The following is a 24,492-nucleotide window of genomic DNA, read 5'->3' on the forward strand; positions in this document are numbered from 1 at the left end:
AAACCAAACCAAACCAAACCAAACCAAACCAAACCAAACCAAACCAAACCAAAACAAAAAAACAGATCATCAAATATTGATAGTTACACGGGAAAAAAGCAGCTGTAATTCTCATTTGAAAAAGTCACTGGGTACAACTAGGTAGGACAGTAAGTTAGGGAGCACAGCCCAAGGAACCTCCTAGCTGTGTAATCTAGGTGAGTTACATTACTTTCTAGTACTACATAACTATGAAAACAAGTAAGTCAGATACTGTATATGTGTTAAATACATTTATTTAGGTAAATATATTTACAGACATTTAAATATGCTTATGTAAATAAGTATAAAATGTGTATTAAGAATTAAAATTTTCAGATTTCTTATTTAGTAATATAATCTTTGGAAATTTGTCCAAAACATAAAATTCAAAGTAAGTTATAATCACTCATGGAAATAATGTAATTAACAGTATTATCTGTAGCAGAAATTAGAAACATTCAACAACAAAGATTCAGGTAACAAGCATAACATATTATAGTCATCAAAACTTCCAATTCTGACAATTCCATGTTCATAGTTTAGCACTGTTCATAACGTTAACTGTAACAAAGCATAATTAATGTCTATGTTCATTTTGTACACAGCAAGTAGGTGGTAGAGTGATGGAAAATAAAGAAAAAAGAAAAAAAGGTGGTGAAGAGACCTCAAACCAACTCAGTATGTCCTGCTGTGTTTATTTATCACTGGCCTATCTATTTGCTAATCTCTCTAGTTGGCTATGGTGGTGATTTAACAATGAGACTGGACAACTGTATGCTGAATTACAGTTTTTTTTATGCTATGTTTAACTTTGGCCAGGGATTTATTTCCTTTGGAATCTTAGGGTTGGACAAGCATTTAACCAGCCTACCTTTCTTTTTTTTTTTTCGAGACAGGGTTTCTCTGTGTAGCCCTGGCTGTCCTGGAACTCACTCTGTAGACCAGGCTGGCCTGAACTCAGAGATCCACCTGCCTCTGCCTCCCAAGTGCTGGATTAAAGGCGTGCGCCACCACCGCCCGGCCAGCCTACCTTTCAAAGGAAAATGTTATTACTGATGTGGAGTCCACAGCCCTGCAATAACACAGGTCTGCTGTGTGGATGTCCTTGGCCATGTTACCTACCACCAAAGGACTGAGGCCATGTTGATAACAAAGGACTGAGAGAGCTGGCCCTGGCCCTCACCTAGGCAGCCTGGGAAAGCTGTTCCTACATCCACCCTTTGCCAGCTACAGCTGAGCCTGTCTTAGGTCGTTCTGACAAGAATATCTTCCTTACCCATCGTGGAATATACATTATCCAAAGCAATGCACTTCTGTCTTAGGATGGCTCTGTGCAGAATCTTAACAGTCCTTGGCTTGCCAGCCTGTTAATTTAATAACTCTGTCTGGGGGATCCATTTTCAGGTTCAAGTCATACTTCGGCTGCCAACATGTTGATGTTGTTAAAGACAAGCTTTAACACGATGGGCAGGAATAAAGGTATTTCCAGGACAAAAAGGGCTAGCATGATCAAGCAATATATACCATTCTTTAAGCTTGACCAAAATAGAAATACTGACCTCAGGCCATGAGTAATCTTATCTGCAGTATCTACCGCATCAATGCTCAGCAGAGCACCATTCTTGAAATTCATAAGCTCACTATGTAATGTTAAAACATCCAGAGAGGTGTTAGAATTATGCCAAACACACTGTGTCTTTAAACTTCTTCCTAATTATAATGACTACCACTGTAAATTTTAGAACTAACATGAATCCAATGGTATTTGGCATGACACTCAAGATGGCTCCTTACCTTTAAATTCTAAACCTCCTTCATCCAGCATATCAGTTATGGAGGTCTATTAACCAGCTTTTGCTTTAGTGCCATGAGTATTACAAGACTTTAATATTCTGTAAAAAGCTTGCAAGTACTGTAAGAAATGAGTCAGGCTTCAAGCAGAACCAAGAAGGTAGTGGGCTTGATTACTGCTGGTATAACAGCTTTAATTACATTAATTGCTAGCACCACTGCTTCTGCAATTGCTGTGACACAATAAGTTAAGACAGCTACTTTTGTTAATCATCAAGCAAAAAATGTTCCTAATGTGTTGAATATACAAGAGGATCTAGACAGGCATTTGGAAGAACGGATTGATGCTCTTTATCCTATTCAAATTTTAGGAAAGATGTTTATATTAAATAAATATAAAAATGTCTAAACTATAGTCATATGAGAACAATTAACTACTTCTTAAGACACACAAAACTTGCCTTGTAGTACATACCTTTAAATCCAACACTTGGGAGACAGAGGCAGGCTGGTTTCTAGGAGTTAGAGCCAACCTAGTCTACTTAACAAATTCCTGGTCAGCCAGTGCTACATATTGAGACCTTGCTCAGAGAAAAAAAAAAACCCAAAAAAACAGAATCTCTAATGAGAGGGATCAAATAGAACTGGAGAAAGCTTACACCATATACAAAAAGCTGAGAGAAATCCAAGGATAGGATGATGTTATTTGTAAGCACTTTGTTAGTTATAATGCAAATTATTCATTGTAGTGTAATTTTAAATAAACCCACCCTAGCTCCACCTAGGTGCTGGCAACATCGGTCTTGCCCAGCCCCCACAGCTAGCTCCTTAAGCTGTTCCTGGTCTCTGTCTGTTCCTTGCCTGGCGCAATGGCCCAAGACCATGACTGCCCCCCCCAATTCCTCTAGCTGGCTTTGCTAAGCTGCCCCGTAGGTGTCCCTCCTGAGAACTCGTGGAGCTACCATTCAAGTTCCACCATCCATCCACCTTCTCTCCTCCCATGCAGTGGGCTCTGTGATGGCCTCCACAAGGCTGTACCCTTTCACTTGCATACCTGAATCAGTTATCATAAATGGAAAACACCAGACAATCTTAATATTTAAAATTAACCAGATGACACAACCTCTGGGTATGGAATCTATTGTTCTAAACTTATCAGCTATTCTGTGTTGGAATTCTTCTGGTGTCGGAGGCCACCACTGGGTCTAACACCTTTCTGACCTACACTCTGCACATCCCCTCTCTTCACTGCCTCACCTCAAGCCATTTCCTTTCTCTTGTGTCTCCCTCTTTCTCTCTCAGACTCAGAAAACCCGCCTCCTTATCTTTACCTTATTTTTATCTTTGGCTTCTTGTCGTCTTAATTAGCCAATCAAATAATTAGGGACAATACCCCTACAAAACACTCAATGTTCATCAACCTCTAAACACTTACTTTTCAGAAGTAAACCAATGGGTCGAATCATTAATCTGAGGAAAGTATAATAAACGAGAGTATAAAATTCCCTAAAAGTCTATAAATACAGAAATGATGTATTTCTTGTAAATATAAACTTATCCTGTGTGTTTAAATTCTTCAAGCATTTGTAGGTCCATATTCTCCTACAATGCACAAGGAAAATTCTCAGAATACTGTTTAACCTTGTATGTTCCAAGGTTAACCATAGAACTACTTTCATCCAATGTATTATCTCTTAACTAGTACCATATATAAAACATGCTCAGTAAATGATCATCTTCCAATTAGTATACTCACACAGCCTTGTGTTGAAAGAAGAAAGAACATATTCTCAACAGGCGTATGAAACTGACCAGTGCTAGAGTACAGGTCTGCCCTTTTCAAACATAATTACCATTCACCAGGAAAACAGTGAAATAAGCTGGAGAATTATAACATTTTGTCAGGACACTCTGAGCATCTGGGATGGTTACAGTAAAACATTTCAAACACAAAGGCATGTTCCAGACATGGTACTTTATATGCCTTTGATTATTACATGCCACCAACCACACAGTAAATTAGGGTTAGGTAGCCTTTGGTTAAAATATAAATAATATGGTGAGATGCACATATTTCTCTCTCTCTCTCTCTTTTTTTTTTTTTTTTTTTTTTTTTTGATTTTCGAGACAGGGTTTCCCTGTGTAGTCCTGGCTGTCCTGGAACTCACTCTGTAGACCAGGCTGGCCTCGAACTCAGAAATCCGCCTGCCTCTGTCTCCCAAGTGCTGGGATTAATAAAGGCATGCGCCACCACTGCCCGGCCATATTTCTCTTAAAATACGTATTTCTATCATAAGCTGTGATGACAAATTGGGGAAGCATTCAGATCCTAAAGCGAGAAAAAAAAGTCTATCCTGTGAACACAAACATCAAGAATTGTGACATATATGGGCTGGAGAGATGGCTCAGCGGTTAAGAGCACTGATTGTTCTTCCAAAGGACCTGAGTTCAATTCCCAGCAACCACATGGTGGCTCACAACCATCTGTAATGAGATCTGATGCCCTCTTCTGGTGTGTCTGAAGACAGCGACAGTGAGCTCACATAAAATAAATAAATAAATCTTTAAAAAAAAAAAGAATTGTGACATATAGAAACAACTCATTACATAAATGAACAATCTGAGGAACTGAATAAATAATTTGAGTAAGAAAAGAGATTTAAAAACTAAATCTCATTTTAGAAAGAAAAACTTATTTTAAGGCAATTTTCCACCAGTACAGTGCTTGATGGTTTAAAAATTGAAATATGGTTCCTATACAACAGAAGCACCGTAACAGAAAATTCTACATGAAATAAGGTTTACTTCAAACAAAACTGGGCAAACATCTGCGGCATTTCATGTTCAGTGAACAGAATATTTAACTAGTGTTTTTAGTCATTGGCTAAAACTAACATGACAACATTCAGCTGTGTTGAATACACCCACTTGAGAAAGCTACAAGTGACACGATGACTTCTATGAGCCCAGAGCAAGCGGGTATCAATGAGGTAAAAGAGACAAAATGAGGTCGGCCATGTCCCCTCCTGGGGTCAGAAACAGGACAACGGACTGTTCTTGTGATCTCTCAGTTCCCCTAGTCCTTCTCTATTTGAGGGGATTTTTACTTTATATTTTCTCATTTAGATTGTGTCTTTGAGAGAATGGGTTCAAACCAACTGAACCTCAAGGAATGTCTTTCAGGGTTTGTGTTCCTGCACAAACATCATGACCAAGAAGCAAGTTGGGGAGGAAAGGGTTTATTCAACTTACACTTCCACGTTGCTGTTCATCACCAAAGGAAGTGAGGACTGGAACTCAGGCAGGTCAGGAAGCAGGAGCTGATGCAGAGGCCATGGAGGGAATGTTACTTACTGCCTTGCTCAGCTTGCTTTCTTATAGAACCCAAGACTACCAGCCCAGGGATGGCACCACCCACAAGGGACTCTCCCCCCTTGATCACTAATTGAGAAAATGCCTTACAGCTGGATATCATGGAGGCATTTCCTCAACTGAAGCTCCTTTCTCTGTGATAACTCCAGATTGTGTCAAGTTGACACAAAACCAGCCAGTACAAGGAAGAAAGCTTCCTTTTGCTATACAGGATCTGTTCAGTGGAAGTGGAAACACTTCCTTCCATGCCATGAAATGGAGAGACAAGCTAAGAGCCACTGATTTAAAAGGAAATACATCCTCTCAAATATCCCCTAAAAATGTTTCAAAAACATTAATCCTAAGCTAAAAAGTTAAACTGGATACTTAAAGAGAAAAAATGTAGAGCTACTATTTGTACGTCTTATTTTATCATCTTTTGATTATTAAGAGCAGATGAGGTTTAGCAACACAGGTCAATAAGATCACAAGAAGGGAACAGATTTCAGAAAAATACTAGCAAAATTTTTTTGCAGTAGCAATGTATATTTAAATTAAATTATACTCAATTATGCTTACTTTATAAGTCATGATTCTGATAAATTTACTAAATGTTTTAGGCATATAATTGCTGAGAGCCCCACTTTAAGGTGCTTACTGAAAGAAATAAAAGAAATATTAAAATTTTCAGCTTTATTTTTTTGTCTCCTCAGACATGACTAACAGTATTCTCTCTGTATACTTTCAGAACTTTTTATAACACCTTCTTGGACCTTTAGAACTTATGTTAGCTTGTACATTCTCAGCCCTTCATAACCCTTTCTTACACCCTTACAACTTAAGCTCTCACATTCTCCAATCTTCTAACACTTTCTCAGCACCTCAGAACTTTAGCTTTTACAATTCTCCACCTAATCATTTACAAGAGACATGAGTAGCTATTACTGACAGCAAACATTGCAAAGCAAGCTTGTTCAAAACAAAGCTTTTGGTTTGTTTTGGACTTCATAGCTAGGAGGATTTTATTTTTTCCCTTGCTTGGCTTATGCTATGTGGTCATTTTAATCAAGATGGGAGTGAAGTCACATAGCAAAATCTATCCTTTCTAACCCTAGTAAAAATGGCTGTCAAGCCATGTGGCTGCCTCCATCTCCATATGAGGACATCATGTTACAGCTTAGACGGAAAGGTATTCTGACATTTGAGAGCCAAGGAGTCACACAAAGTCACGTCACACAACAGACCTCACACAAAAGATTTACTGCGAGTTAAGATCCTAGGAGGCTGGCTCCTCTGTCAGGCAAGAAGCAGCAGAGAACTGAGCAGAAGACAGTTTTATAGGATTTCCTGGAGGAGAGTGGAGCTTTCCTGGGTAGAGATTGGTGGGATATTTTTTTGTTTGTTTGTTTTTTTGTTTTTTTTTTTGAGACAGGGTTTCTCTGTGTAGCCCTGGCTGTCCCGGAACTCACTCTGTAGACCAGGCTAGCCTCGAACTCTCAAACTCAGAAATCCGCCTGCCTCTGCTTCCCAAGTGCTGGGATTAAAGGTGTCCGCCACCACTGTCCGGCGATTGGTGGGATTTCAAGTCCTGGTGATTGGTGGGATTTCAAGTCTTAAGTTTCAGCTTTTTACTCTGTAGGGCAGAGGCTAGGTCCAGCTGTTTGGGCAGTTAGTGTTTTGTGGGTGGGACCTGAAAATTGGGGGTCCTCAGCAGGGCCTAGCCACTCATGTGCCTGTAGGGGCTTAAATAGAAACTGTTTTTGATTACTTGCTATTTCTAATATCTGGATTGTTTTAGGATTGACAACTATTAATTGTCTTTTCCTTGAGATTAACTATATGGTTCTTCATATAACAGGTAATTTTAGGCTGCATCTTAAACAATGTGAATATCATGTTTTGCAAATTCTGGGTCCTACATCTTGTCATCCTTTGACGACTAGTAGCTTTATTCACTTGGCTCAGCAGGAGGATAATAGAGTTAGGTTTGGGCTACAATTTCGGCTTCACCTTCAACATACAGTATTTCTTCCTAATGTTGCTTTTGTTCTCAAAGTCTTTGTTATGTTGATCTGAGCCTGGTCCAAGGGCTTACTTGATGATTTGGTCATACTTGAACTTTTGCTATGAACACTATGTATCTCTCTTACAGTGAGCCTAAGAATATGTAAATTCATATGCATAATCAGCAGGCTTCTCTAATACTATTCCTTTTATCCAGTTCTGGCCCAGGGGTTCTAATTAGCCAATTGCTCATGTTGGAAAAAGGGATTATATTAGAATTTTAGCCTCTGGAGCTAAAATTCTGCTACTACCCAGCTCCCTTAGAGTAATGCTAGGAGAAAAAGTAAACCGGGAGTCCCCTGTCCTAAGGGTCACCTCATCAAGTGACCACATGCATCACCTACTTACTTTGGTACATGTGACAGAATCTTTGGATTCTTCTTCTTCTTCTTTTTTTTTTTTTAAATTTAAGCCAGTGTTATTTTATGGTTGGTTGGTCGTTTGAGATAGGTTGACCTCAAACTCCCTTTGTGACTCAGGATAGCCTCCATCTCCTGATACCTCAGCCTCTATCTCCTCATACAATAGTATTACAGGTTTGTCTCTCCATGCTAAGTTTGATCACAGTTTTTAAATGTAACTAGCAAGACAGCAAGAGTGAGGCTTCACTGGGGTCACTTTAATTGAGACAGAAGAGACCCCACACTGCACATGATGAATTCGGTAGCACTGAAAGCTGCACATGGTGGTACACACCCATAATTCTACCAACCTTGGCTACATAGTTAAGTTCAAGACCAGTCTAAGATACAGGAGAATCTGTCTTAAAAAATAGCACTGAAATCTACACAGAAAAAAATTCTACAGAGAAGCATACATATAGAAAGTAAACCAGTGAGGCTAGAGGGAGGATTTAGCCAGTAAAGTAATTGCCAAGCAACTATGAGGTCCTGAATTTAGATCCCTTGCACCCAAATAAAAGCCAGGCACAGCAGAGTAACTCATTAACCTCACTGCAAGGGAGTGAGAGGTAGAAGAGACAAAACAGAACCCTAGAGTTCACTAGCCAGACATTCTAGCTCTATATTCAGTGAGAAACTTTCACTCAAAAACTAAGATGGAAAGTCACAAGAAAACAACCAGGTAATTCCCAACAGCCATGAGATCTACCCCATCTGATCTATGCTCCATCTTCCAGTCCACACAGCTATCTACAATCCAGGAACTGCATGACATTTTAGGGGGGGGGCCACTGCTCTGCCTGTATTCTAGGAGGTCTGCTGCCACCCAAGACAACCAGGTAAGATTCCTGTACCCCAACCCTCTGCCCGCTGGGTCCCCAAGCAATCTCAGCTTCTGGACATCTACCCTGTCCTGTCTGCTCAAAGAATGCCTGGTTCACGACTCTATCTGCAATTCTGGAGGCCTGCAGCCATCAAAAACCACCAGCCCTCACTGCAGGTGGACAACCAGAGGCCTGAATCCATCAGGGACTACCAGCTCTACCAGTATCCCTGGAAGCCTGCTTCTTGGCAGAACAATTAACTCTACATGAAATCTCAGACTCCTGCTGCCATCAGAGACTACCAGCTCGACCTGCCGTCCCAGAGGAATACTGCCAACAGGGAATACCAGGACGGCAAAACCAGGGACACACGGTCAACAAAAACAAGGGCCGTATGACCCAAGCATTCTACTCGTGGTACTAGACATGCTAACAAACCTGAACTGCAGGAGTGACTTCAAATCTAATCTTGCAAAGATGACAGAGTCCTTTAAAGAGGAAACAGTAAATCCCTTAAAAATAAAGGAAAATACAATCCAACAGGTGAAAGAAACACACAACATTGTTCAAAACATGAAAATGGAAAAAGAAGAAATAAAGAAAACATAAACTAAGGCAATACTGAAGATAGAAAACCTAGAAAACAGAAGAGAAACAACAGATCAAAAAACAAAGCATCACCAACAGAATACAAGTAATCAAATAGAGAATCTCAGGCATAGAAGATGACAGAAGAAATTGATACATCAATCAAAGAAAATGCCAAATCAAACAAGTTTCTAACATAAAACATTCAAGAAATTTGGGAAATTATGAAAAGAACAAACCTAAGAAATATAGGAATGGAAGATGATTCCAGCTCAGAGGGAGAGAAAACATCTTAAACAAACTCATAGAAGAAAATATCCACAACCTAAAGAAAGATAAGCCTATAAACATACAAGAGGTTTGCAGAAACACCAAATAGATCAGACCAGAAAAGAAAATCCTTCTGCCAAATAAAAATCAAGACACTAAATGTACAGAACAGAAAAAGAATATTAAAAGCTACAAGAGAAAAGAAGCCAAGTAACATATAAGGCAAAACTATCAGAATTATACCTAACTTCTCAAAAGAGACTCTAAAAACCAGAAGGATCTGGGCAAATGTCTTGCAGACCCTAAGAGACCATAGATGTTAGCCCAGACTACTCTATTCAGAAAAACTTTAATCGCTGGGCAGTGGTTTAATTCCAGCACTTAGGAGGCAGAGGCAGGAGGATTTCTGAGTTCAAGGCCAGCCTGGTCTACAGAGTGAGTTCCAGGACAGCCAGGGCTACACGGAGAAACCCTGTCTCAAAAAATCGAAAAAGGAAAAAAGAAAAACTTTAATTATCATAGAAGGGGGAAAACAAGATTAATTCATGATAAAAACAAATTTAAACTATATAACAACAGAAGATGTTTTCGGGTTCTTTGAGCTGAGAATCTTCACCCTCTTCTATTCCAATTATTCTTAGATTTGGTCTTTCAATTGTGACCTGGATTTCCTGGAAGTTTTGGATTAGGAGTTTTTTATGTTTTAAATTTTCTTTGATCATTGTGTCAATATCTTCTAAGGTATCTTCTACATCTGAGATTCTCTCTTCTATCTCCTGTATTCTGTTGTTGATGCTTACATCTGAATTTTCTGACCTCTTTCCTAGGTGTGCCTCCATTTGTGTTTTTGTGTTTTGGTTTTGTTTTTTAATGTTTCTACTTCCACTTTTAAGTGTTGGACTGATTTGTTCACCTGTTTGTGTTTTCCTGTATTTCTTTAAAGGATTTATTTGTTTCCTCTTTAAGGGCTTCTCCCTGCTTACCTGTGTTTTCCTGTATTTCTTTCAGTGAGTTATTTATATCCTCCTTAAAGGACTCTATTATCTTCATGAGTTAGGATTTTAGGTCACCATACTGGATTTCAGGTGTGTTGGAGTATCCAAGGCTTGCTATGGTGGGAGAACTGGGTTCTGATGATGCCAAAGTATATTGACTTCTCTTGCTTATGGTCTTGTGCTTGCCTGCCACCTTCTGTTTATCTCTGATATCAACTGGCTGAGTGCCTCTGTCTGGAGCCTGCTTCCTGTGTCCCTGTGTTGCTATAGGTCTCCTGGGAGGTCTGAGGCCCTGGTTGGAGCAGTCCTCCTGTGAGGCCTTTAGACTGTTGGGTCTTCAGAGGAATAGTCAAGCTGTTGCCCTGCCTATAGCTGTTTTCCTGGGATGTCTTCAGACTGTAGGGTCTGTTACCCTGCTTGCAGAAGAACTCCTGAGAGGCCTTCAGACTGTGGGATCTTTAGAGGAGCAAACAAGCTGGTGATCTGCCCTAGCAGAAGGTGAAGGCCCCTGAAGTCATACTTTTAAGGAATTACTTTTAAAGTAAATTACAGATGATTTACTTCTTCTAAATTTTATTTTGTATGTGTATACATTCTAATGTGCCCTCACATCTATAAGCTTGTATATGGAGGCCAGACTTCGATGTTGGTTATTTCCTTTTTTCTTTTTTGAAGTTTATACATACATACATACATACATACATACATACATACATATATATATATATATATGTTTTTCCAGACAGGGTTTCTCCGTGTAGCCCTGGCTGTCCTGGAACTCACTCTGTAGACCAGGCTGACCTCAAACTCAGAAATCCACCTGCCTCTGCCTCCCAAGTGCTGGGATTAAAGGCGTGCGCTACCACGTGCCTTCATTTTCATTTGAATTCAAAAGGTCTTTAATTTTTTTCCTTATTTCTTCTTTGATGCAATGGTCACCGAGTAGAGAGTTGTTCAGTTTCCATGAATTTGAAGGCTGTTTTAATACCTCTCAACATCAACGGACTCAATTCCTCAATAAAAAGACATAAGCTAACAGACCGGATACACAAACAAGATGTAGCATTTTGCTGCATACAAGAAACACACCTCAATAACAGACACTACCTCAGACAGAGTAAAAGGATGGAAAAAGTCTTCCAAGCAAATGGTCACAAGGAACAAGCTAGTGAAGTAGCCATTTTAACATCCAATAAAATAGACTTTCAACCAAAAGTTATCAAGCAAGATTGGGAAGGACACTTCATATTCATCAAAGGAAAAGTCCACCAAGAGAAAGTCTTAATTCTGAACATCTATGCCACAATTGCAAGGGCACCCACTGTCATAAAACAAACTTTACTGAAGCTCAAAACACACATTGAACCCCACACAATAATAGTGGGAGACTTCAACACTCCACTGTCACCAATGGACAAGTCATTGAAACAGAAACTCAGAGATACAGTGAGAACTAATAGAAATGATGAACCAAGTGGATTTAACAGATTCCTACAGAACATTTTACCCAAAACAAGAGAATATACTCTCTTCTCAGCACCTCACGGTACCTTCTCCAAAACTGACAATATATTCAGACACAAAACAAGCCTCAACAGATACAAGAAGATTTAAATAATCCCATACAATATATCAGATCAACGCAGACTAAGGCTAGACTTCAATAACAACAAAAACAGCAAAAAATCTACATATCCATGGATACTGAACAACTCTGTACTCAATGATAACTTGGTAAGGAAAGAAATTAAGAAAGAAATTAAAGACTTCCTGGAATGTAATGAAAATGATGACACAGCATACCCAAACTTATGGGATACAATGAAAGCAGTGCTCAGAAGACAATTCATAGCACTGAGTGCCCTGGTAAACAAACTGGAGAGATCCTACACTAGCAACTTAACAGTGCAACTGAAAGCCCTAGAACAAAAAGAAGCAAGCATACCAAACAGGAGTAGAAGGCAAGAAATAGTCAAACTCAGGGCCTAAATCAACCAAATAGAAACAAAGAGAATGATACAAAGAATCAACAAAACCAAAAGCTGGTTAAAGGCCCAGAGACAGTATCCAAATTAATGAAATCAGAAATAAAAAGGGAGACATAACAACAGAAACTGAAGAAATTAAAAAAAAAATCATTGGATCCAGCCACAAAAGCTTATACTCAAGAAAACTAGAAAATCTAGATGAAATGGATGATTTTCTAGACAGATACCACATACAAAAGTTAAATCAAGAGCAGATATACTATCTGTGTTAGTTAGGGTTTCACTGCAGTGAAGAGACACCATGACCAAGGCAAGTCTTATAAAGGACAACATTTAATTGAGCTGGCTTACAGGTTCAGAAGTTCAGTCCATCATCATCAAGGTGGGAGCAGGGCAGCATCTAGGCAGGCATGGTGCAGGAGGAGCTGAGAGTTCTACCTCTTCCTCTGAAGTTAGCAAGTGGAAGACTGACTTCCAGGCAGATAGGACAAGGGTATTAAAGCCACACCCACAGTGACACACTACAAGACCACACCTCCTAATAGTGCCACTTCCCTGGCCCAAGCATATATAAGCCCATCACACTATTCAAACAGGTCCATATCCCCTAAGGACATGGAAGGTGACTAAAAAACTCCAAACCAAAATAGCCCAAGGCCTATACATAAAGAACAAAAGAAGCTAACCTCCAAAAGACCAAACAACCCAATCAAAAAAAAAGGGAGATAGAACTAAACAGAGAATTCACAACAGAAGAATCTCAAATGGCCAAGTAACACAAAGAAATGTTTAAAAGTTTTTAGTGATCAAGGAAATGCAAATCAAAACGACCCTGAGATTCAACCTTACACCAATCAGAATGGCTAAGATCAAAAACTCAGGTAACAGCACATGTTGGTGGGAATGTGTGTTCCTCCATTGCTGGTGGAATTGCAAACTGGTACAACTACTCTGGAAATGAATCTGGAGGTTCATTAGAAAATTGGAAATAGATCTACCCAAAGACCTAGCTATACCACTCTTGGGCATATACCCAAAAGATCAGAGTAAAAGGCTGGAAAAAAGTTTCTAAGCAAATGATCCCAAAAAACAGGCTGGAGTAGCCATTCTAATACCAAATAAAATGGACTTGCAACCAAAAGTTATCAAAAAAGATAAGAATGACACTTTATACTTGTCAAAGGAAAAATCTGCCAGGATGAATTCTCAATTTTGAACATCTATGTTCCAAATGCAAGGGCACCCACACTCATTTTGTCTTTTTTTTTTTTTTCAGAGCTGAGGCCCAAACCCAGGGCCTTGCACTTGCTAGGCAAGTGCTCTACCACTGAGCTAAATCCCCAACTCCAGCATCCACATTCATAAAGAAAACTTTACTAAAGCTCAAAGCACACATTGCACCTCACACAATAATAGTGGGGGATTTCAACACCCCACTCTCAGCAATGGACAGATCATGGAAACAGAAACTAAATGGAGACACAGTGAAACTAACAAGAGTTATGAACCAAATGGATTTAACAGATATTTATAGAACATTACATCCTAAAACAAAAGAATATACCTTCTTCTCAGCACTTCATGTTACCTTCTCCAAAATGGACCATATAATTGGTCACAAAACAGGCCTCAACAGATACAAAAAGATTGAAATGACCCCTTACATCTTATCAGATCTCCACGGACTAAGGCTGGTCTTTGATAACAACAAAAACAACAGAAACCCACATACACATGGAAGCTGAACAACACTTACTCAATAATAACTTGGTTAAAGATTTTTTAGAATTTAATGAAAATGAAGGCACATCATACCCAAATTTATGGGACACAATGAAAGCAGTGCTAAGAGGAAAACTCATAACTCAGTGCCTTCAAAAAGAAACTGGAGAGAGCATACAGTAGCAGCTTGACAGCACACCTGAAAGCTCTAGAACAAAAAGAAGCAAATACACCCAAGAGGAAAAGACAGCAGAAAATAATCAAACTCAGGGCTGAAATCAACCAAGTCCAAACAAAAAGAACTATACAAAGAATCAACAAAACCAGGAGCTGGTTCTTTGAGAAAATCAACAAAATAGATAAACCCTTAGTCAGACTAACCAGAGGACACAGAGATAGTCTCCAAATTAATAAAATCAGAAATAAAAAGGGAGACATAACAATGGAAACTGAGGAAATTTAAAAAATCATCAGATCCTACTATAAAAGCCTATACTCAACCTAATTGGAACATCTGGATGAAATGTACAATTTTCTAGACAGATACTAGGTACCAAAGCTAAATCAGGATCAGATAAACTATTTAAACAGTCCCATAACCCCTAAAGAAATAGAAACAGTTATTAAAAGTTTCCCAACCAAAAAAATCCCAGGATCAGATGGGTTTAGTGCAGAATTCTATCAGATCTTCAAAGAAGAACCACTATCAATTCTCTTCAAACTGTTCCACAAAATAGAAACAGAAGGAACATTACCCAATTTGTTCTATGAAACCTGATAAACAACTTCAGCAAAGTGGCTGGATATAAAATTAACTCAACCAGTAGCCTTCCTCTACTCAAGGGATAAACAGGCTGAGAAAGAAATTAGGGCAATGACACCCTTCACAATAGTCACAAATAATATAAAATACCTTGGTGTGACTCTAGCCAAGCAAGTGAAAGATCTGTATAATGGTGCTGGTTCAACTGGAGGACAACATGTAGAAGAATGAAAATTGATCCATTCTTATCTCCTTGTACAAAGCTCAAGTCTAAGTGGATAAAGGAACTTCACATAAAACCAGATACACTGAAACTAATAGAAGAGAAGGTGGGGAAGAGCCTCGAATACTTGGGCACAGAGGAAAAGTTCCTGAACAGAACACCAATGGCATATGCTCTAAGATCAAGAATTGACAAATGGGACTTCATAAAATTGCAAAGTTTCTGTAAGGCAAAGGACACTGTCAACAGGACAAAACGACAACCAACAAATTGGGAAAAGATCTTTACCAATCCTACATCTGATAGAGAGCTAATATCCAATATATACAAAGAACTCAAGAAATTAGACTCCAGACAACCAAATAACCCTATTAAAAAATGGGGTATAGAGCTTAACATTTTTTTTTTTTTTTTTTTTTTTTTTTTTTTTTTTTTTTACGAGACAGGGTTTCTCTGTGTAGTCCTGGCTGTCCTGGAACTCACTCTGTAGACCAGGCTGGCCTCGAACTCAGAAATCCGCCTGCCTCTGCCTCCCAAGTGCTGGGATTAAAGGCGTGCGGCACCACTGCCCGGCTTAACAAAGAATTTTCAACGGAAGAAACTCGAATGGCCGAGAAGCACCTAAAGAAATGTTCAGTGTCCTTAGTCATCAGGGAAATGCAAATCAAAACAACCCTGAGATTCCATCTTACACCAGTCAGAATGGCTAAGATTAAAAACTCAGGTGATAGTAGATGCTGGCGAGGGTGTGGAGAAAGAGGAACACTCCTCCATTGTTGGTGGGACTGCAAGATGGTACAACCACTTTGGAAATCAGTGTGGCGGTTCCTCAGAAAATTGGACATAGCATTACCTGAGGATCCAGCTATATCACTCCTAGGCATATACCCAGAAGATGCTCGAACATATAACAAGGACATATGCTCAACTATGTTCATAGCAGACTTAACAGACCGCCATTATAACACACAGACCTCCACAGAGACAGTGTCAGGGAAAGGGAAAGCTACCTCAATGACAAGAAACAAGTAAGCATGGGCAAAGGAGATGCTGAAATGTTCTGTTTTTTTGTGCAAACTTGTTAGGAGGAGTATAGAAGTACTCCCATGCTTCAGTCAGCCTCCAGTGTTTTGTCAGAAGTATTAGAGTCATGAAAGACTGTGTCTGCTGAAGAACCAGGAAACTTTGAAGATGTAACACAAGTGTTCAAGGTTTGTTATGAGAAACAGGAAATTCACTGTCCCTCCAGAGAGAAGAAAAAAGGAAGTTCAGGGACTCCAAGACACCAAAGCTGCTTGTTTACAATAACTTCTAGCTATCTGTTGCAGTGTTTTTCCACAGAGATCCAAGAGTTGGTGCTAGCAGGCATGTAGGTCAGGCCTATGGCTGATTTTAGGCCTTCAGTGTGTAAGCAGGGCTGCCCCTGACATCCTGCCACCTAAATGTTCTGTGCTGAGTAGCACAGATGACAAAGAATGCCCTACATGATTCATTGGCGATGCTGCAAGGAGACAGGAAAGGATATGAAACTCACTGCTGCAGGTGACAAACACCCTTTGAGAAAAGGGACTGCAGAGCTGAAGGAAAAATGTGCAGAGGATACTGCTGCCTAAGGAGCTAACAAAGAATGCGGTGCAGCACAAAAAGAATTGTAAAGAATGAAAAGCGCAGAAAGAGAAGAGGGGGAAGATAAGGGAGATGAAGAGGAAGAACAAGATGATAATAAATAAGTTGGTTCTGACAGTTTTTCCTATACAGTATTTAACCGTGCACACAACTCCTTTTAAGGAAAACTACTGCAATGTAAATCATGTAAGGTCTGCTTTTAAACTGTACAGTGAATAGTTAACATAAACCAATGTGCCTTTAGCTGTAGCCCTGCCATGGTTATATTGCTAATAGCCACTAATAAACACTAATAAACTAAACAGCTAGTAGCTGTTTAGTACAGCGCAGAGGTTATAAACCATCATGCTAATATGAAGCAGATTCTTATGGTGTGCTGTACAAATCAGTCATATGGGGATGGTAGTTTTTTCACCATCTCTATCTCTGATGCAACGTTTACAAAATAACTATTCAATTAACTATAGCTAAAAACATAATGCAAGTGTTTGGTTAACTTTCTAAATGTTTCTTAGTAAATACATGTTTTTATGTCAAATAAAAAAAATTAATAAATCCTTTTTTTTTTGCTTTTTGAGACAGGGTTTCTCTGTGTAGCCCTGGCTGTCCTGGAACTCACTCTGTAGATCAGGCTGGCCTCGAACTCAGAAATCCGCCTACCTCTGCCTCCCAAGTGCTGGGATTAAAGGCGTGCGCCACCACTGCCCGGCATAAATAAATTATTATTATTATTATTATTATTATTTTGGTTTTTTCGAGACAGGGTCTCTCTGTATAGTTATGGCTGTCCTGGAACTCACTCTGTAGACCAGGCTGGCCTCGAACTCAGAAATCCGCCTGCCTCTGCCTCCCAAGTGCTGGGATTAAAGGCGTGCGCCACCATTGCCCGGCTATAAATAAATTCTTAAAGAATAGGAACAATGTTTCAGTTTTGTCAATATATTTCATATGAACCAACTGAGTTCTCTTATGGTACTAATCTGTTGGGAGCCGACTCTTAGCCGAAAGTGGCTATCATCTTTACAGCCATCTCAAGCCATATACCCTGACAAGAGACTTGTTTCAACAGACTGCAATAGCTGAGTGCACTCTGATAAACATCTTGTTACACTGTTTAGTGCCCCCAGCTGCAAGGTGCTCCTGGTATCCATGGCTACAAGGCATGTGACGTAGTGGCTTCAGTTGAGCTTGTCCACGAGGGCAAGTCACGTGGTAAAGGGTATAAATACCCAGGATTTCCCTTCTATTGAGGAGGTAGGAGGTAGAAGGTAGGAGGTAGATGGAAGTAGGAAGTAGGAAGTAGGAGGTAGGAGGTAGAAGGTGGAAGGTGGAAGGAGTGAGAAAGTGAGAGGTGTCAGGAGACTGAAGAAAGTAGGAGAATATATATAGAAGAGAGGAGAATAAAGAAGAGACTTGAAGAGACTCCACCGGACTCTGTCTTGTATCTATCTTTTGCGTCTCTCGCCCCTTTTTCCCCCTTTCTCCGTCCCCACTCTCTCTCTTGCTAGACCCTGACCTGCGGATCGGAGCAGCAGAACCGGCCGGCCTTTACAAAGTAGCAGAACCTGACCGCCATTACAAAAGAAACGGCCGTTACACTAATCAACTAATGTTATTTACTAGCTTTTTAGAACTCAAAGGAGAAAACAGACTGCCCTGTACAATTTCAATTAATGCTAGAAGCCTATGTAATTACCTTGCCCACTAAACATTATCTGTCTCAATCTTGTAAACAGAATGAAGCATGCTGCCTAATTCTAGAAAAACACAAAACAAATCATTGCAAGGTAGCGCAATCACAAGAACACTGTTGAATGACCCACTTCATACTAGACTTATAAGGTGAGAGGGCAAGAGCTCAGCACAAAGAACAAAATGAGCATTTCTCAAAAGGGAGAGAGAGAGGGAGAACAAAAGGAGGAAGAAGAAGGGCAGCAGCAATCTATGATGGTATGTACAAGTAATCCTTGAAGAAGGAAGGCATGAAAGGAGAACCCTGGAAGCTGAGGAGATAACATGAGAGGGTTTATAGAATGAAATTCTAGGAAATTATTCAAGTTGTGATTAAAGTGGAACTCATAATAAACAGAAAATGTTAACACAGGGTTACCGGAGGGGAGTGTGTTCTAGCTGTGAGGATGTTTGGAAGTGCCCAGCTATTGAACTAGTAAGGCATATTAAAAATTAAGCTGACGTGTGTGTGTGTGTGTGTGTGTACACGTGCATGTGTCTTTCATCCATGAATCCAGACAGCTCTGGTGGATGGCTTAGAAGCTCGATCGCCCAATGGGAGCGCTAATCAGATGAACAATTAGCAGATTAAAAATTCACTACAATAAGATTCCAACAAAGTCAATTAAGTTTGTAGTATATCTGTAACCACTTCTACATCACTAAAAATAATAGGATCTTTGGCCTCAGGAGTCAGGTTAAGGTTTTGGGTGAGGGAAGTGGAAAAGGCCTGTGGTTTAAGCTTGTGGTGGGTACAGCAAATGTTTTCCCATGAAGATGGATGCCTTGCCCCACAGCAGAATGTACCTGTTGTTGAATAAGGGGTGCTTTATTAGACCAAGGAGAACTAGAGATAGAATGTATCAGTCTGTTTGGGGATGTGTTCTGGATGTCAATCTAAGTATTCCTGAACTAGTGTTCAAAGCCCAAAGAACAAGTAACATCTGAAAATTGTTCGATCTTTCAAAGATGATGTTGTCAATATGCTGTCAGAAAGCCATAAACAAAGAATGTAAAAAGCCCAAGACCAAAGTCCACAAGATTCAGTGTTTGTTAACTTCAAGTGTCCTGCAGCATAATTGCTAGCATATGGCTCTGAAGAAACAACACACTGAGAAAGTAAGAAGGCTATGCTAAACTTCTGGCCAAGAGAACAAAACAGGAACAGATTGTCAAGCGATATAGATTATCCTCACTGACAGCTTCCACTTCTAAGTGTCGGTGCAGTCAAATGTAAGAGTCTTGAGGCTGGGGAGATGGTTCATCAGTTTATAGCTCTGGCTGCTAATCTGGAGGAGAACCTAGGTTCCATTCCCAGCACACACATAGCAACTAACAACTGTCTATATGTTCCCTCTTCTGGCCTCTGTGGACATTGTAAAAATGCAGTGCATGTACATACATGCAGGCAAAACACCCATGCACATAACATAATTAAAGTGTTATTAAGAGTAACAAATAAATGGTAAGACCTTAAAAGAATAGCATCCATCTACACAACTGATTAGCATTTTTAATGGAGCACAGGCATAACTTTATATGTTTTTTCTTATAGTCTTTATTATTTGTGTGAGTGAGTGTCTGTGTATGTGTGCTATGTGGAGGCTACATGATAACCCTGGGTGTCATTCTCAGGAAGACCATCCATTTACTTTGAAATAAGAGTCTTTCACTGGTCTGGAAATCAACATCAGACTAGACTAGCTGGCCAGTTCCCTCAGGATCCTTCAGTCACCTGCCTGTTCCCTAGCACTGGGATGAAAAGTACACACTATTACACCCAGTCAGTATTTAATGTAGATTCTGTGGAATGAACAAACTCAAGTCTTTTTTATTGACTGAGTTATTTCCCCATCCACATATTCTCAATGCCTTTTTGTTGTTGTTCTTGTTTTGATTTTTTTAAAAACAAGGTCTTTCTACATGGCTCTGGCTGTCCTGGACCTCACCATGTACCTAAGCTTGACTTCTTCTGCCTACAAGGATTAAAGGTATGAGCTACCACATCTAGCTAATGATGTCTATTTTAAAGCCTTAGGAGCTCCAAAGTCAAATTACTGGCCAAATACTAATATAGCACTAACTCTTCATTATTTTACTTCAAAGAACTAGAGCAGAGTATGAAAATTAATACTTGACTGTTAAAATATAATTATTATGAAAATAATTATTATGAAAATGCTAACGTAATATTAAATGTAACATAACAGTATCTGAAAACCACAGTATTCTAAGGCTTGTAAACTTAAAAAGGCGGGGGGGGGTATTTAAAGTTAAATAACCTGAAGCAGTCAGTACCTTACTTGATGAAGTTTCCTTTCTGATTCTTGAATCGTTTTAAAGACATCAGAGTAGGCTTGCATTTACACTAACACATTTAAAGTATTTCCTAAAACTGTTAAACTAAAAGTGTAATCCAGGTCCAAAGGGGAAAGGCAAACCATTTGGCATTATCCACCTCACTAAGCTAAACAACAGATATTGTAGCCAACTTCTTCCCAGTTATCAACTTAGTACTAACAGAGATATCAAGTTTCCACTATGAACAAAAGTTGCTTGGGAATTAAAAACAAGTAAAATGTAACAAATGTACATACTCTTTTTGGAAAGCCATGCACAGAGGGGAACTGAATCCAAACACCAGGCACATCTGTGCATCTGGGCTATAGCCATTCTGCAGTAACATTTCCAAGCACTCTTCCCGGCCACCAAACACTGCAGAGTAAACAGGGCTCACTTTGTCTGGTCCAGTGTCACAAGCCCGGTTAGTAACTGGTATTAACAAGTCCAAGGTCCTTCAAATACACAAATGGAAGAATATTTAATATTTTCAGGTGCATAAGAGTAGGCAACATCTTTCCCATACATATTTTAAGAGTCACCCACTGACTGGATGATTTAAAGACATCTTTCTGTCTTTCTTACACTTTCAAATTCCAATAAATATCTATATGCTTCATAGCTACTATGAAATGTTACCTGGACTATTGCTTAATGCAAAACTTAAATAGGCCTAAAAAAGAATTGAGTAATATGGTAAATATTTCCTCATTAACTGTTATTTGTCTTACCACCATCATGACCTATGCCAATTTTATGTTTGGTATTTCAGGACCTAATAAATTATTTAAAATTTTTAGTACACTAAATATAAACTAGTTAAGAAAATGAGGGGCTAGGGATATTGCCCAGAAGTAGAGTCTCTGTCTATTATGCTGGCAGGTCTGGGTTCAATTCCCAGCACTGGGGACTGTATAATGGGCAGACAGATGTGGTGACACAACCCTGTAAGTTAGCAGTCAGAGATTGAAGCAGGACTTCAAGGCCTACCACAGTTGAATAATAAATTCTAGGAGCCAGGGCTACTCAGCAAGGCTCTGTTTCACATACAAACAAATAATAACAGAAAATAAAATGAAATATTTCCTTCTTAAATATTAATCAAGTTTGGTTTCCCATTAATAAGAATTTTTAAATATGGCAAATGACATGAATGAGAAATTATAATTTTTATCACAGGAACTATAACTTACAGTAAAATATTGCAATCTCAGAAAAAATATAAGCACTAATATCTGAGGTACATTTATAAAGAAGCAATTGCTAGACAGAGAATGCTCGAAAAAAGATGGCTAAAATGTAGTTCTTAGATTGTCTGTAACCTCACCTCAGAAATCAGCTGCAGAGAAGACTGCTCAGCTCTGAAGACGGAAGTCTACGGACTAAGCAGCTGGGAAATTGCCCTCCTTTCTAGGACTGTTTCTCTTGGCTGCCTTTCCTTCCATAAAACAGACCTAAAGTAACACTGAAGAACTGAGATCACAGATGGACTACCTTTCAAGTAGGCTACGTATGAAACCAGTGGAGTGGACTTCTCAAAGCTGAGCACAATTAAGCACACACTCCTATGAGAGCTTTGGTTATCAATTTAAAACTAAGTACAACTGTTTAGTGATTTTTTTTTTTTTGCTAAATAAGTTTATCAAAAATTAGAAGAAATGGGTTTAAAGTTTTTTGTAAAGGACACAAATTGAGTGATAAGGGGGTATGAACCAGGAAAAGGCTAGAGAAGGGCTAAAGTGTTCAAAACATGGATGAAAGTCTCAAAGGATAATAAATTTTAGAAAGCATTTAGAAGAACTACCAAATACTGAAACAAGTATTTTATTAAAACTAGAATTTGTTTGGCACCTTTTAAATGAACATATCTGAGTTTTAAAGAAGGGCTAGAAAATACTGTCACAAGGCAAACATGCTTTCAAAGACTTTTGACCTTTGCTACCTGGTGACAAAATAGTCAGTTTGTGGACTTTGTTTTCCTACTGTCTAAACATAATGATCATTTTATTATTTTTAATTAAACATTAATGGTATGTATTAGAAGCACTATTGTGGAACTATGACCCTAAAGACTGTAAACATGATTTTTAAATCTGTCCATACTGATTTATGAGAGGAAGCCTTATTCTTATTAACATAACTAGGTCACTAACTCTAAAATTTCCCTACTCACCAATACTTTTTCCAAAACACACTAATAATTTCCTAGGGACTTCTAGCAAAGAAAGAGCAACAGAGACAGGGAAGATACTCGACTAGACATGAGGTAAGGTAAAAGTCTAGTCAAAGGGCTTAAGATGGGGTAGAGGACGCGACCCACACAAAGAAAGACTCCATTCGAAAAGGATCACACACTCTTTCTGCAAACAGGGAGATAGTGCAAATTAGTAAGACCATCAGATTGCTAGTTAAAGGTGTCGGAAATAAAACTAGCAAGAAAGGGAAAGAACGGACATCAGCTAAGGAAATTCCTTTGCTCCAATATCTACACCATTTACATACAGTCACTCTCCCTCAGAGTGGGAAAATGAAAGAGGTAGAGGAGCTAACCAGAGCAAAAACAGAAAAAGAGAGAAAAGAAAAAGTATGGGGAAGACGAGGAGTAAATTTAAGCATCCCAAAAACTGGTTTCAGAAAGGAATGACCAAGCATTTTACCTGGGGGTAAAGGGTCTGACTCATATCTACTCTTTTTTTTTTTTCCCCCTCGAGACAGGGTTTCTCTGTGCAGCCCTGGCTGTCCTGGAACTCACTCTGTAGACCAGGCTAGCCTCGAACTCTCAAACTCAGAAATCCGCCTGCCTCTGCCTCCCAAGTGCCGGGATTAAAGGCGTGCACCACCACCGCCCGGCCATATCTACTCTTTATCAGCTTTTAATTCTGAGACCAATTTTATTCCGTTTTGAGCACTTACTTTGTATGGCCCATTTGTGCAGCAGCATGAATAGGTAATTGCCAATTGTCTTCATTACAATAAAGATCAGGATCCGCCCCACTGGACAGCAAAAGTTCCACACATTTTGTATGACCCTCTTGTGCAGCAATAAACAAAGGTGTAGCTTTATCCAAGGCTTGGCAATTGACATTTGCACCTAACACAAAACAAAATACTTAACCAATAATGGACATAGACGTGCCCTTCCCCCAGCCTTGAGCAGGCCTGAGAGACTTTGTTTACCACAGCAGACCAAAACAATAGGACTCAGGTGTTAACCACCTTGGCAGACCCAGGACCTGCTGCTACAGGAGCTGAGCCTTGCCTTGAGACACCTCCGGCCTGAGATTAAGGATGGATTCCCCTCACCCACGCTGGGCTGAAGCAAGAAGGGGTTCGATGGTGGAGGTGGGGCTTTCCCTTTAAATTGAAAGATGAACATTAAAGCATTGAGCCTCGATCAGAAACCTTTGCCCTGCTTCATCTCTTCCCGCCCTCCTGTCCCTTCTTCCATTCCCAGCCTCTCTTTCAGGTGAACCCGGTTGACTGTGGCAGCTGGCCGGCAACACATAGATGTTTTTAAAAAGAAGAAGAAAGAAAGCTGAAAACATAAATTTCAAGCTGCCATAAAAGGTTTTCATAGTACAGCAGCTTAAATCCTTACCAGATGCTAGTGAGAAATATTACTAACCTGTTTTTACTAACCTGTTTTTACCTTATTTTACTAACCTGTTGAGAATTGTTTACATAGTTTTTCTGCATTAGTAAGAACATAAACGATATTTTAGAATTCACCTTTATACTATATACAATTTGGTTTTTTGTTTGTTTGTTTGTTTTTTGGTTTTTCGAGACAGGGT

The 24,492-nt window shown here is 39.4% G+C and overlaps 1 protein-coding gene across 2 annotated transcripts in view; it reads right to left on the reverse strand.

The window, feature by feature from the left end:
- Positions 1-24,492, reverse strand: part of Asb3 (ankyrin repeat and SOCS box containing 3) — a 95,178-nt gene that overhangs the window by 14,693 nt on the left and 55,993 nt on the right. For both annotated transcript variants that reach the window (XM_028776903.1, XM_028776906.1), the window contains 2 exons: positions 23,612-23,789; positions 20,956-21,153 (listed from right to left, as the gene is read on the reverse strand). In XM_028776903.1, coding sequence (XP_028632736.1) covers positions 20,956-21,153; positions 23,612-23,789 — 376 coding nt within the window. The remainder of the gene's footprint in view (positions 1-20,955; positions 21,154-23,611; positions 23,790-24,492) is intronic.

This window comes from Grammomys surdaster, unplaced genomic scaffold, assembly GCF_004785775.1.
Source record: "Grammomys surdaster isolate TR1022 unplaced genomic scaffold, NIH_TR_1.0 67, whole genome shotgun sequence".
Classification (NCBI taxonomy): domain Eukaryota; kingdom Metazoa; phylum Chordata; class Mammalia; order Rodentia; family Muridae; genus Grammomys; species Grammomys surdaster.